At 44.0% G+C, this 15,020-nt stretch overlaps 3 protein-coding genes across 5 annotated transcripts; 1 reads left to right on the top strand and 2 right to left on the bottom strand.

The window, feature by feature from the left end:
* Positions 1–237: 237 nt before the first annotated feature.
* ncbp2as2 (NCBP2 antisense 2 (head to head)) lies at positions 238–1,275 on the bottom strand. The gene is made up of 2 exons (XM_088621000.1): positions 1,119–1,275; positions 238–1,022 (listed from the first exon to the last, which is right to left on the bottom strand). The coding sequence occupies exon 2, from the start codon at positions 997–999 to the stop codon at positions 676–678; it is 324 nt and encodes a 107-aa protein (XP_088477126.1). The 5' UTR covers positions 1,000–1,022; positions 1,119–1,275; the 3' UTR covers positions 238–675.
* Positions 1,276–1,560: 285 nt separating this feature from the next.
* Positions 1,561–3,726, top strand: ncbp2 (nuclear cap binding protein subunit 2). Its single transcript, XM_088620996.1, has 4 exons — positions 1,561–1,732; positions 2,029–2,210; positions 2,789–2,927; positions 3,306–3,726. The coding sequence occupies exons 1-4, from the start codon at positions 1,658–1,660 to the stop codon at positions 3,402–3,404; spliced, it is 495 nt and encodes a 164-aa protein (XP_088477122.1). The 5' UTR covers positions 1,561–1,657; the 3' UTR covers positions 3,405–3,726.
* A 1,373-nt stretch (positions 3,727–5,099) lies between these two features.
* On the bottom strand, positions 5,100–14,525 carry senp5 (SUMO specific peptidase 5). 3 transcript variants are annotated; one of them, XM_088620963.1, is made up of 11 exons: positions 14,398–14,525; positions 13,341–13,478; positions 11,465–12,917; positions 11,252–11,361; positions 10,598–10,741; positions 10,098–10,145; positions 9,733–9,810; positions 9,383–9,520; positions 8,905–8,988; positions 8,450–8,500; positions 5,100–8,359 (listed from the first exon to the last, which is right to left on the bottom strand). In XM_088620963.1, exons 2-11 carry the CDS (start codon positions 13,401–13,403, stop codon positions 8,249–8,251), a joined length of 2,280 nt encoding a protein of 759 aa, XP_088477089.1. In that variant the 5' UTR covers positions 13,404–13,478; positions 14,398–14,525; the 3' UTR covers positions 5,100–8,248. The 3 variants fall into 3 exon arrangements, 2 of the variants coding, with proteins under 2 accessions (XP_088477089.1, XP_088477095.1); XM_088620969.1 differs by lacking the exon at positions 13,341–13,478 and having other exon boundaries at positions 14,398–14,515; XR_015930627.1 differs by lacking the exons at positions 5,100–8,359; positions 8,450–8,500 and having other exon boundaries at positions 9,722–9,810.
* Positions 14,526–15,020: the final 495 nt, after the last annotated feature.

Raw genomic sequence — 15,020 nt, 5'->3', positions numbered from 1 at the left:
CCCTTTTCAAGTCCCAGACACTGAGTTTGGTGGGCTCTGTGGGTATATATTTAATTTTTAAAAAAATGAAGGTGGTTTATGTACTTTGGCTCGACAAATAACCAACCCCCTTAAAAAAAAAAACATATGTCGGATGGAAACTTGTACACTTTCCTCTGCCGACAGTAGCGACCAGTCCATGAAAGTCGTACACAGTTGACTGACAAGAGCTGCAGTCCATAAAAACAAGGCAAATACTTCATGAAAACACTCTTTTCAATTTAATCTTCTCATCTACATTACACACCAAACCCGATACAGTGTTTATCAATGAAAGTTAAAATGAACAATATGCATATCTTACATAACGGGATTGCTTCTTTTGACGTTCTGTGGCATTGTGTTTACAGTTTACGACAAGGTGCGGGTTATTTATTTTTTTCAATTGCGTTGATTTGAAACGTTCACAGACTCGCAAAAATACGTCTCGGATATTTTTCATCCTAGCCGTCAAAACGGGAGTTTGGACCCGTGAGCTGAACAGAAAGTCGTCGTCTTCATTACTTTCCCCGCAGTGTCGCCTCCATAATTCAAATACCGCTTAATTACATAAAACCAGTGTGGAAAACGACATGGATTTCAGCAGCTACTGAGATAATTACAGGTCAATTCAGAAGTCCACGGTTCCGCAAGCCCTCACTGTTTGTCCTTGTTTTTGAGCTGTCGGGAGGCGTCCCTCACGCCTTCCTTGACCTCTCTGACGAACATCTGCCCCAGTCTCCCGACTCTCCTTCCCAGTTCGCCCACGTCCCTCGGCATCCTCCCGGCCGTCTCCTCTCGCACCTGGCGGACAGTGTCCGACTTGAGCAGCCTGGACGCCGCGTCCCTGCCGCTGATCTGCGCCTTGGTGATGGCGTAGGCCGTGATCTGCGCCGCCCGGCGGATAGGGCGAGACTCGGAGAGCTTCTCGATCACTTGCGCGTTGTTCAACAGGGTGAACAGCAGGCGCCTCAAAACCATCTTCAAGCCAGGGATCCGGGGACCTGCAGACGACGAGAGCCAACGGAAAAGACGGTTAATACATTTGTTGCGCGGCGTTATACTCACAAATAAATTGAAAGCAGTTTCAATGTTCCTACCAGAAAGATCTGCCGGCTGAAAAGCTCTGATTTCCGGTCTTGCACCGCAACCGTCCCCCTGTTGAAGCTGCTAATAAGGTATCGGATTCTACTGAGTAATGCTTTATGTGATTAACGAAAACAACTGAAAATGAAATAAACTTGAAGAAGGGACGTCCTTTATTATTATTCAATGATTGCATTTATTAGTGCGATCGAAATCTAAACACTTAAAAGCAGCATTTAAATAGCTGCTGGTAACCCTCGTGAAAGCCTACAGTAACTCTGTGTTCTCACAATCGTACATTTTGTCTTCTCTCTTATTGTGGTTATATTAATATAAAAATAAATAAACAGTAAAACAATATAAGAAAATTGAGAGCTGTATGGTCACCGATACGGGCCGCCCTTGTTTCCGCACGGTCGCCCTTACTGTACGGACCGGAAGCTTTATTTGATTGGCTCTCCCGCACCGGAAGGCGGCGTTCTGGGAGTCTTGCTGTTTGTGTGGGTGCCCTGTTGGTTTGTTTCTGTGTGGATTTTGTTACAGTTCTTTTACGATGTCTATTCAATTAAACGCACTCCTCAGCGACTCTTACGTCGATATAAGCCAGTACAGAGACCAACATTTCAAGGTAAGGTGAAAAAACTTTAGTATTACTCTTAACGTTGTGCGTTTTTGTTAGGAAAACAGGATTTAACACGCCGAAGCAGGAACGCAGATGCACGGCGTAAACAGGTTCTGGTAATTAGGTGTATTAAAAGTTAGTTTGATTTGCACCTCAGTCGTGTTCAGAGTTGTGTTTCGGACGCTACCCGGCCGTGGTATCGAGCAGAGATGAAAGTACCGTTCGTTAGGTAAGTTTAAGAAAGGTTGCGGTAGCGAGATGGAGGGAACGACAAACAGCGTGAAGTGGAACTTTGTCTCCAGGGTAATCGCCACGAACAGGAACGGCTCCTGCGGGCAAGCAACACCCTCTACGTGGGAAACCTGTCCTTTTACACGACGGAGGAGCAGGTGTATGAGCTGTTCTCGAAGAGCGGCGACGTGAAGAGAATCATCATGGGTCTGGACAAGGTGAAGAAGACCGCTTGTGGCTTCTGCTTCGTCGAGTATCCTTTTGCACAGAACAGTCGCGATTGCTGACCTGTCTTTCGGTTTTTTGGATATTGGTAATTCTGGAGTTGTAACTCCTTTTTAATGCAGCTATCCGGTGCATGTATATTTATTGTACAGAATTGATATACTAGATGGAATATTTATTTAAATGTTCTGACTGTATATTTATAGAGTAGTGACGCGTCTTAAACGTTTTACATTTTTAATGTTTTATACAATCTGACGTGCAGCACAGAGACTTCTTACTTGAGAGCAATATCCCAGGAGTTAAATGGCACGGTGGAGTCTTTTGTAGTGTTACTGTTATCTGCACCCTTTGCGCCTTCACGGCATGCTGTTGTAATTCACTGTGGGTAAAGGCGTCTGCCAGGCGAAGAAATGTAATGTAATGTTTTCAGTGTCACGGAGAAGGGAGGATCGAGAGGGGGGTGCAGGAGGTTCACCTCGCTGTGCCTGGGCCGCCATAGCAAGGAAATCCAAGGCCTGTCTCCCTCCCTCTTCCCGAGATAGGCAATTTGTCACATTTTGTACGTTTTCGTTTGCTGCAACGCCTTGACCCCCCCAATGCAAGGTACTACACCCGTGGGGACGCGGAGAACGCCATGCGGTACATCAACGGCACCAGGCTGGACGACCGGATCATCAGAACGGACTGGGACGCGGGCTTTAAAGAAGGCAGGCAGTATGGCCGTGGGAAGTCAGGTGGTCAGGTGCGCTTGCTTGCTTGCCCAACGTTGTATTTGTCATTAGAAACAGCAACGACAACAAAAACCATTAGAAAAGTTAGAAATGAGCAAATCTGTTATTCTGTGTTTCTTAAAGTTTTTACAGTGTTTTTTTATGTTAATGCACGTTCAAGCTGTTTGTCTTCAAGTCTGTTCAGTGCGTTGCAACTGCTGGATCTCAGCCACGGCTCGGTTCACCAGGGGCTCGCGCAGTGTGATGGGAGGCCAGTGCTGTCTGTGAAGAAGCACATTTCTTTTCTCCGACGGAGATAAATACAGACAGGGTTATGATCCAGCCGGGGTTGGGCTATGGGAAAGCAGTTAAAAAATTGTAATAAGGTATTTTTTTTCTTTTTCTTTCAGGTCAGAGATGAATACAGGCAAGATTATGACCCTGCTCGAGGTGGATATGGAAAATTGGCTCAGCTCCAAAGAACACCAGACGCCCCGCACAAATTCTAATTTTCTGTAGAGAATTTACAATTGGGTGGTATTTGAGTACATTTAGGTAATGAAAGATAAAGTTGATCTTTTATCACCTTTTTATTAAATGTTTTACCAAATTAAGATAACTTGACTGAAGTACATCATGCTTTTCGTACATTTTGAAAATCACAAATAAGCAGGAGAAGCTGGTTAAGGCATCTGCCATTTTGGCCAGTTTTGCCTTAAGGCTTATTTTTCCAATCCAGTTTCATTTGTAACTATGAGCGTTTCTGTTGGATCTGTATACTATGTATAACATTTATGGAAACATTAAATATTTTCAATTTTGTGTTTAAAATCTTTTTTTAACATTGGTATTGGTATTCAGTAACAATGTGTGCACCATTTGCTCTACTGTTTAAAATGAAATGCAAAAATTAGATGAAAGGAGCATGTTTAGAAGTATTTTATATTTGCACCACCTGAAGCAGATGGCGCATGTAAAAAATACTTGCTTTCCCTTGGTGTAAAAAAGGCATCACACATTTCTTGGAAAGGAAAACTTTGTTAATGGAAAATTTTGGAATTAATGATATTAGTTCATTCAGATTCTAATTTTACCCTACACACATTCCTTGACCGCTAAACAATCAAAAATCTGATAAATGTAAGTTAAAAGTCCTGGATGTACTTTCTCATTTAAAGGACAAGCATTTTTAAAATTGCTCTAGTTTTTTCCTCAGCTTAAGTGCTTTCCTAAAAGTATTAAAAGTACTGCTCATGTATGTCATGGTCTTTAGGTAAAACCTGATGTTACTTTCAGAACATTAACATGTCATTATACCCTGAAATTTAGGGACCTGAAGACCATTATTTTGTCAGTGGGTTTTGCTTTTGATTGTCATTTGTATTTCTGCAATTTTTTTTCCATTTTCTCCATGTCTCGGAATGTTCTCTGAGGTTTCCTCCACCCTCCAACGACATGCTGACTAGTTGACTTGCAGATTGCAGATTTCTGGATTGTCTTGTGTGCCAGACCTGGAAGGGACCGGTGTCTCAGTGATGGACACTTTGTCTCTCTCTTGGGGGTTTCAGTCCTGTAGTTTGGTCTTCAAGTCTGGTGTTCCTCCAGCTTGATACTGCCCCCCCCCTCTAGTCAGCATTTAAATATTTCCAATTGTGCAGATATTATTAATATTGATATTAATATTCAGAGTGCATTCAAGTCAAGCTTCTTCAGCAAGGCTTTAATTTAAGTGGCATCTGGCTGCATTTGCTCATTGCATCTACTGTTTCTAGTCCCTTATGGTCATTTTTTCTTCTTACATCTTTGTTAATTTATTTTTCCCTTTTCGTAAAAGGCACTTTGAGGAGCTACTTTTAAAGGCCCGATATACATTTACGACATTGTCCTATCCAGGATGTAGTCCCACCTTGACCCTTTTGCACCGGGGACAGTTTCCAGGTGGATGGGGGGAAAGTTATGCCTTGATACCAAGTTCATCTACAGTGCCTCCTATGTCTAATCCAGTTTTTAGCATTCTTTAGTTAGTGCAATACAAAAGTATCCTCTTATACTAATAACCTGAGTTGCTAAGGTTTCTTCATACTGTATATCATGTCCTTCAAGTGCTGGCAGCAGCTTACGGAGCGGTCATTGAACAGTTTTGACTCAACACGTTTTCGGTTTGAATACAACGTACTGGTGCAAAAAGAACACACGAAAACAGATCTAAAACTGGATTTAATTGACTATTTAAAACAAATGCCAAACAAACAAAAAATCACAGAAAATGTGAACAGAAATACAAAGCGGTAGTTTTCAATATGAAACATGACAGTTTTAAACGAAAGCAGTATAAAGGTGGTATGACCTTCCTGAGCAGCAGCACTGTCGTATGGACCCCTGCAGCCTCCCACCAGACTGCTGTGGGATGTTGCACATTGTCCTCTGCAGCTGTAGCCAGCTGGCTCCTTGTCACAGCACTGGCAAGCCGCTCCCACAGAGACACTGACGAGAGCCTGAAATCGGCATATAAATCTGGCCGTGGCAAGACAACATTGTTTTCTTGGAGTCCTTGCACTGTGTGGGCTTGCATCGTCATGCTGGAAGACCAACGCTTCCAGACTGGCTTCCCTGGTAAAGAAGAACTGAGGGCTGAAAAGAATCCAGCAGAGGATGACTGAGCAATGAGGTCATCAGTCTGCACAAGACGCACACTTGTGTTAATCAATCCCACCTCATCACACTTGCAGGGCCCCCTGCTGGAGACAACAAACGCGGCAATAACGAACGTATGATTGCCACCAAATTCCAGGCATGCCTATGGAAAGCCTTTTGCTGCCACAGTAAAATAAAGGTTGACTTGACCAGACAGATGCAACATGCCAGATGTTGGGCCAGAATCTCTCCTAGTCCTCACAGAGATGGTTTTTCATTTTCACCTAATTGTTGAAGCAGAACCTCATTCTCCACGTAACATTTAGCAGGAAGTCTGCCTTCAATCATGATAATAGGAACCAAGCAATCTAGAATTTCCAAGCTGCTCAAGTTGACATGGTCATCTAATTTACTGTGCCCGTGATCAATTGGTTTAATAGATTCTTATTCATTTTGGTCTTTTTGTCTTTCATGAACAACAACGATTTCAGTTGAGCATTTGTGTTAGCCCCAAGCAACAACGCCAATCAATCACTTAACGGATCTGCTCACTATTTAAAGTGTAAATGTTTGGTCTCAAAAAGAATTTGACGAACAATGTACACTGCTGCACTTTTATTGTGTATCAGTATTTTGTCACTGCTGCTCTGGAACTATAAACATACATTTAATCCCATGAGTTATACACAAAAACTGTGCCAGACCCACAATTAAACTGTTGCTAAACACTGAACAGATGTTTACATTTAAAAGAAGTTAATACTCTGTTAGGCTACAACAAATATTTTAAGCAGAAATGTTAAGGATGCAAGGAACACTGCGTAAACTGGACATCACTACTAAATTAATCTATAAGAAGCAACTACAATCAGACCTAAAAAAGTCATTTTTATTGTTACACCTCAAGTACTCTTTACAACAAGTTATAATTTTCTTTCTTACAAGCTGTACAAATCGCACAATGAAAACTGTAAACAGTGCTTCAGAATCTAACTCGCAAACAGAACACCTGGTTAAAAACGCACCAGAGCTACGACTGAAACGTCTCCTGTATGTGTTGCACAACACTCCTGTACTGAATAGCTTTGTTCAGAACTAATCATAAGGCAGTAGTAACATAAACCTAGGTACTCCTTTAAGGTTCAGTAGAATTATTACATTGCAAGGAGTACTGCTTTAAAGAAGTATTTAAAGAAGTAATTCGACTGCAATACTGAGCTCTTCTTCAGTCTGACAAGTAAAACCATTAAATGGTATTCTATGTTTTTGAATCCAGGTCAATCTTGTTTTCTTTATCCGCTGTTATATGGTCAGACAAGACTTAAGATTATTACTCAGTACATCAATCAGTATTTTTTTCTTGGTTCTGTCATCAAGAGGCAGGTAATGCAAAAATAAATAGATTCTAGTTAAAAACAATCCACATTTTGCTAATGAATTACATTCTATAAGATGTTTAGTCATATATCTTTTTAACATGAATATGTTCTCTTTCTATATATGTAGAAAGATAAAGCTATTTTACTGTTTTCATACAAACAACACATCTGATCATTTCTGAATATGTTTAACTGGGCTAAAAAAACTGAGGTGAGAATTACCAAACTAAAACTGAGATTTCAGTGTTCCCATTTCTACTTTTAAATGACCACATGCGAAAGGTGTAAAAAAAAAAGCTGGGTTGGGAGACAGTAAAAGCCATGCACTTACTCATTATACAGAAGTCACTGCACAGAAAAATCTTCACTGATCCACTCTCAGGTTTTATTTAAAGAAAAACACTGCCCAGAGAGAACATCGTTTGGCATGTGTTTTATCTAACAGCCAACAATGAAACATTCTTCCCCAACAATCAAGCAATGTGGTCCACACAGAGTAGTTTTGTGGTCTCTCAGAGTCTGACAATGTACATGCAGTATCAATAATTTACCTCATCAAGTTTGCAAGACCTGAACGTTAATCGCTGTTAATTCTTCTGCAAGGAAACTACACTACCTGTTAAACTTGCATAATACCTACAAAAAAAAAAAACCTTTCAAGTTTCTTAGGACTTGATATAGCTTACGTACTCTAAAGGAGTAAAGAACTGATAAAATAACAGAAATTTGGTTATAGTTCTTAAAATGACCAAAGCAGCAGAGCCTTGAGAACAGTTTCAGCCGTTGGTTTAAAAGTGCACGAAATTCCAAATGTTCACATGGCATCAGCACACGAAAGGGGCACACAGCTGACACAGGAAAATGCTTGTAAAAGACTGTAAACTTTCAGCAATTTAATGCGAGGTAACATAAAATCTCACTGTACCAGAGAGTTCCAGATCACAATGCTGTGCTGTTTAACTGGAGATACACAAACTGCACTTGGTTCCTAACAGTTACTCCCACGCCGGAAGCAAGTCAAAATCACAGGAGTCCCATTTAAGCCCTTCAGTGTGCAACCTGTGTTTTCTGCAGTGTCGACACAGCAAGCACATCATCGCCAGCGTTCAGTAGAATGAAACCACTTCTGCATCAGTTCAGCGCATCTTCGAACATGAGCGCCACAGAACTGTTATTAAATGACATCACGTTTAACAAAGCAGTCTGCACAACACGCAGCTTGATCTCCCCATGTCACGAATCGCCCGCCGAAAATAACGGTCAAGTTCAGGTGGTCCTTTTCAAAAGAGTAGGAACAGTGAAAAGAAAGGTGTGGGGGCTCCGTCCTCCACAATTCCAAATCAGTCTGTTAGCCTGCATTCACAAAGCTCCTTGTAAATCCTTTTGCGTACTTTGGGCATGTCCTCTTGGGAAAAGTGGAAAGGTTTTCCTAACGCCAGGCACTTGCAATACTAATGAGAAGAAAGAAAGAGAACGCAACTCAGATCTAGCAGCAGACTTCAAAAAGTCAAAAAAAACACAAACTGCAGTTTTTATTTTACCTGTAGGACGAAGACGCCACAGTCATTGTCATTCTTCTGCTGCGGGATGCACTGTGAACAAAGCCAGGAAGACATCAGTGCCCAACACTCTATATCCACATCATAGTTGTGTTAGTTGACACTGTCAATTCTAAGGCACCAGTCAGGTGTATCTGCAAACAGGTTTCTAGGAAAAATGCCATTCCAATAAAAAGCACCCTTAAATTGGTAAAGGTCCGCACTCAACGATCTAAATGTACATGAAATGTTGTTCATTAGAGCCAATTTTAACTCTCTAGTACCACACACCTGCAGAGTCAATTTCTGCTTGGTGTGGTGTCCCCTCAAACGTTCTCTAACATCTCAGGAAGTACAGACAGTCTAGGCCTAGTTTAGGGCTTAATTTCAAGCTGAACTAAAGGCGTTTACTAAATGTTTAAAGGAAAACAGTGGGGATAGCATTCAATTTACTTTACCTTGTTGACAATCATTTTCCAGCCTTTCTGAAAGATTGCCTTCTTCTTTTCTCTTGCTTCCGTTAAGATGTATTTCAAGACGTTCTAGAAAGAGACAGAACAGAATTGCTCATATTAATGAACCGATCGCACCCCAGGAACCCCACACTTCCGACGTTCATGCTGTCGACACCCGATTACTTGGCAGCACAAGCAAGGCTGTACACAAACTAACACTGTCCCCTCTCTGCACATCTGACGAGAGGAGGCCTCTCAACCAGCTGCTCACTCAGGAGTTACTAGATAAGTGATCCATGGATCCCATCAAGACTTTTCCTGAAAGGAATAAGGATATCAGCTCCTACAGCATGGCCGAGAAGCCTGTTCTACCCTTCCACAAAGGTTAGGAAGTGCCCCCTGTTCTCATTTTAAATTCACACCCACATGGTTTTTTCCACCCTTCATTTATGCGACGCACCAGCTGGATCGTGAGAATTACCTCCACAGGGTACTTGAAATGAATGCCTTGGGAATCATAAAACTGTATGTTTTGGTTTGCTATGTCGACGGTGATCAAAGACCAGTGGATCTCCAAGTGTATGGGGATTAAGAGGAGGGATTTGGAGAACAGATCCACCTGGAAAAACAAATCAACACACAAGTTACAACGGCAACGACCTCACCGAGCCCGAAAATAAGCACCTTGGGGGCTCGTCGGCAATATTCTCCACGCTGGTCTTTTTTTCCGCTGATATTCTCACGGCAGGGCTTTGATGGTGCGGCTCCCTGCCCGGCTCAGTCTTTAAACCCAAAGTGAGCAGTGGGAAAAATTACCTACCATGACCTTACCTTTTTGGTCCACCTCTTTACTCCTTCATATCCTTTGGTTGAGAGCTGTCTGTGAAAGAAGCTGTTGAAGAAGTGGACCTGCAAAAACACAAAACCACAAGTGTTCAAGACAAATCTCGCATCATAGCTTCAGGCCTCGGCAGGATAAAATTATTTTATATTTTTAGTGAGCTAAAACAACTTAAATGTAATTAACAAATATGCCATTAAGATAGGACACAACTGTCCTAGTTAATGACTCCTTGGACGTAAATCCAAAAACAAACAACAGAAAGGGAAACAAATATTCTGCCAATGAGTTAATGAGAGATTTTAATGAAGGTACAGTCCTTTATGAAGTGTGCACTTCACTCTAGTGTGCTCACCTTATGGTTTACAGCATCCATGATCAGTTCTCCATACATGTTAATGACCTGGAGGAATTGAGCAAGAAAGAAATAATGTTTCAAACAAACACGGAATGAGATACGAGGCAGTATCTCAAAAATATATTCTCAAACGGTACTGCTGTGCTCTTACAATTATTTCAGTCTTAATGTGTTAATGTAACGTTCACGTTTTACGGAGGCACATGCAACAGAAACGCATTCTGCATACAAGTCCTGGCCATTCAAAACTGTCTCTTTCACCATTCATTCTCAACTTCCATTTTCCATTCTGGAATATTTTTTTGCAAATATTCTGACTTTATACTCATCCATGAAATGAAAGGGTAAAAAACACCAGCTATGGTTCCATCAAAGCTACTTTTTGGAACCTGTCATATTAAACATATCAAAACGGCAGAAGGACACTTATTCACTACTTAACTTGCATACCATCACATTGCTACTACTGCTCGAAAGCAAAACAATATAAACTCAACCTGATCGTTCAGCCAGTTATGGCCTTCCAGTGTAGAGAGATCCTCTAAGGTTAAGGTGTGCTTGTTGTAGGTCACTTTGAAGAAGTGCATAGGAGCACTGGCAAGGCCAGCCTGATACTTTCTTACTTCTGAGTATACGAAAGCCTTCCTGAAAAGGACATCAACAAAGAACAGAATTGCATTTGTTTCACATGAGTTTTGATCTTTTGTAGTCCATCCAAGATACGCAATCCCTCAGCTCCCCCCTTCTCAGGCTGGGACGGTGCTCTGGACCCTCCTTGGGAAACCAGGGACGTCTGGGCTCTGCACTGCCCCTGGTTACCAGGACAATCCTGAACTCCTCTCCGAAATCACGCAATCAGGGAGGGAGCAATGAACACACAAGAACAATGGCATCAACCTGCCAAAGGTCCAGGAAAACACATTTACTCCCACGGAAACTGGAAAGTCAGGGAAAATAAAATGGTATTTTCTAGAACAAAACGCACGTTCCTTGTTCCAGTTCCAATAGGTCTTACTTTCTATAAATGGAGAAAAAACATGATCATTAATGAAGCCAGCCTCGTTCAGATGCTAACGCATTGATGAGGAACTGCTGTAAGGCCGCAATTCCATGTGGGGGAACAGGGCAGGGCTCACTCGCGTTACGGTGACTTGCCTTTCCGTGAGGTCCTTATTCACCACTTTAGACAGGTGCTCCAGCACATCACTTTTGCTCAGAGGAATAAAGCTTCCATACTTTCCAAAGAACTCCTCCAGGAAATCTGTGAAGAGAGACGAGGGGGTGGGGAGAAAGCACGCGTTAGGAAACTGGCGAGCAGCAACGGAGGGGGGGAGCACGAAGCGGAGTTCTACTGAAGGCTGTACCGTGGATGAGCTCCCGGAGTTCTTCGTCGCTCACTGCCGCGCTCCGGAGCGGCTTGTCGCTCGGGCCCTCCTCTCCCTGGGGAGAGCCGTGTCCTTCCCGGCCGGAGAGGCTCTTGCAGTAGCGGTGATCCCGCAGCTGCCTGTTGAAGGGGTCGGCGCACAGGTGGGGCGCCTCCACCTCCATGTCCTCGGGCTTGCCGGCGTCCTGCCCGGCCGTGCCGTTGACCAGCGGGGGGGCGGGGTCGGCCCCCACGTCCCGACGGGGGGCGTCTCCCCCGCCTCGGGATTTCCTCGGGTGCTTTTTGGTTTTTTTCCCCGAGGGCGGGCTGCGCGCGCCGAGCTTCTCCGCGGCTCCGCTGTCCGAAGGAGGCTTGCTTTTGCGCTTCGTTCTCCCGGAGTCGCCCGCCTTGCACGCCGACTTCTGGCCGCCGCTGGGCCCATTTTCAGTCATGTCTCGGGGCTCCGCCTCCTCGGAGACGAGGGATTCTTCCGCCATCACCTCTCCCGAGAGCCCCGCCCCATCTGCCCTCGACGTATTCCACAGTTTCTTTCTCAGCCTGGGCCAGACGGTGTCATTCACTGCCGTGATCAAGTCTCTGGAGCCTGCTTTCAAGCTGGACAAATGGCTGAGCACCACCGCCCTCAACCTCTTCACTCTCAGGGTGGAGATCCTCGAGAAGTGCTTCACTTTTCTGCCCTTTCTGCGACTGCCATGCCGAGACCTCTTGACCCTGCAGAGAAAATGGATGTCGAAAAGAGACGGCCTCTTATACCGCATCAACAGCACAGGAGTTCTCCTTTTATGTCCGACACCTGACTTGGACCTGACCAGTGTGCTGCTCCACCCTGCCGGCCCCTTCAGCTTCCCCGTGCTGCTCCGATTCACCCGCCTTCTGCCGGAACGCCGCTTCCTCCTGCGCAGGGAAGCACGGCGGTTTGGCGCGGCGTCTCCGGCGGCTGATTCTGCCGAGGTGTCTTTTACAGAAACAGCAGCTTCCTCGTGGGAACGCCCTCTCGCACGAGAAAGCTCGCCGGGGGATCTCGGACACCGAGAGCGCCTCTCCCCTCCCGTGCCTGGCCTTCCCAGAGGCCCGAGCGAAGACGCGTCCTTCGAGAACCTGGCGCGGCGCGTTGCCGAATTTGCTGGAGAGCGCTCCTCGAGCTCCTTTTGGGCCGCTTTACTTTTTGACCTTCTGACTCTGCTCGTGGGTTTGTCCTCCAGCAGCTGGTACACAGCTCCGTGCCATTGCTTTTTGTACAGGAAGGGCTTCTCTCTGCGTCTCTCGATGCTGTGGAAGAGGAGGCGGCGGAAGGGGCTGGATTCTCGGATGCCCCACAGAGGGTCCGACGTCAGCCAGGTCCTGCTGAGGTACGCAGCTCTTCTCGTCTTCACATCTGCTGGTCTCTGACGTCTGGTCACATTCCGACGCTGCATTATGACCCAGAGAGGAAACTGCTCAAGACAGCAAGAGGAAAAAACCCAATAACGATCACCATTTTCAATTGGCGCGTGGAAAGGCATTTCCCTCAGAGCAGAAAAAAAAAGGTTACAAACCATCCACCCTGCCTGGTTGCGAGTTTTTTTTTAAGGTCTGGCTTGTGCATGCACATTCAGTACTGCATTAAAACTCTTACAGCGCAACTGGAGTTGTGCTCTTTGAAAACAAAGGTAAATTACTGCCTGCCAAATTCATATCCAGGCAGCAAATTGTCACTTAGCAGTACCCCCTCTAATTGCTTCCAATGGAATACCATCAATGAGATCATCATTTACATTGTTTAAAACTTATCAGAAAGACTTAGTGCTCATGAACTGCGCATAATTCAGTCTAAAACGACACACTCGTGGTGATGTCAGGTGACTAAGAAGACTCACTGGAATGAAAGGTCTGATGGAGAACCAAGCGGAGAGCTGGAAGGAGACAGTGAACACACACATACAGCAGCCTAGAGCTTGAGTGATTTTTACTAGCTTGGAAGTTCATCAGCCACGGCTGTAAATCGTGAGGGTACGCTTCAGAAAAAAAAACAAAAACATTTTTATACAAATGTGTAAACAGCATCTCATACGAAAACGAAATGAGACCAGTACCTGCCACCTCCCTTATGCATCTTAACACTATTCTCTTCATAGATGAATAAATTAAAAATTACACATGTAATTTTAACCTCCTGAGATTTATTAAGACTTATTAATAGTAATTGCTAGGCATAGTTTCAAGAAGTTGAGAGTAAGTTTCACTCCTAATTAGCAACAGTGCCGGACTTTTATCTGGTGCCAGGCGGGGTTTTTGAGACGATCAGCTCGTAACAGCTCGTCAGCACCGACTTCAGCTGCGGAAACTGCACGTACGCTTTAAGGGGAAGAATTTAAATCAAACGCCCAAATGTATTTATGTTTTTTTTTTTATTTCCCCAGTAGTGATATACGGGAAAGAGTCAACCTTACTCTTAACTCAGAGAATTTTAGTTTCTTCCCCAATAAATAATTAAGGTGTTCACTTCTTTCCTAGACATTCCACAAACATTAAACTAGAATGCACACTACCCGTAATGTTTTTTTTCTTTTATACAATCAGGTGAAACTGAAGACGGGTACCTCCAACCGCTTCACGCGCAGTTTGTGCCTGATTTTGCAAAAACCCTTCAAAACTGCCAACCTTTCGTCTTTTTCTTGCCGAAACAGTGAAGGGCTTCTCTCTTTTTTTAAGGGGGGAAGGGGCAAGCTTTTTCGGATCAAGAAACTCGCAATGGCGATGTAAGCAATGAATCCCCCGCTGTTAAAAATAAAGAAACTTAGCGGAGTGTACAGGTCTGCTCCAACAGAAAACAACGCACTAACGTCCCAGTTTCCAGCTGTTTCTCCCGGGAGCCGTTTACAGCGTGTAGATAAAGTAATTTCGCATATAGAATAATAAAAATGTCTACTTTACCCAAATCCTGCCATTATTCAGTAGTAGAGTGCTGCAACACAATGTGGAACAATGATCAATCCAAACAAACCGACTGCGCAAAGTCAGTACACTCCGCCTCCTCCTGCACCGCGGCCCGTCGCTCCTCTATCACGTCATCAAGCGACAAGCGCCTGGGGCTCGCTAGACACCACGCAATATTAAAACAGACTATCGCCCTCTACTGTTCGGGAGGTGTAAGCTCACTGAACGTGAGTGAGCTCTGCAGAGGGAGACTCCCACCTTATCTTACACATGGATTGAGATACAAAATCAATTTGAGGAACACAGTTATTATTGATAACAGGTAAAGGTTTCCGTTCTGAAAAGAAAAAGAAAAGAGACGCGAAGTTTCGGCTCCACAGCGACGCAGTTACCTATTCTTCATGATCGCTAACATCGTGCTTGACTAGAGTGGACGAATATGGACACGGCAGCGGCTACACAATTGATTCAGTTCAATTCAATGTATTTTTGTGAAGCGCCTTTCACAACAAGGTCGCCTCAAGGCGCTTAACAAAGCAGGTGACCATACATGTTGTGACATACGGAACAGAAAAGACCAGAAGACAACTGAGGAGAGGAACCTAAAACTCCTTAGTAAG

This window comes from Lepisosteus platostomus, chromosome 2, assembly GCF_059453375.1.
Source record: "Lepisosteus platostomus isolate fLepPlt1 chromosome 2, fLepPlt1.hap1, whole genome shotgun sequence".
NCBI lineage: Eukaryota > Metazoa > Chordata > Actinopteri > Semionotiformes > Lepisosteidae > Lepisosteus > Lepisosteus platostomus.
The sequence above is the reverse complement of the archived record's forward strand: the minus strand, read 5'-3'. Positions and strand labels throughout refer to the sequence as shown.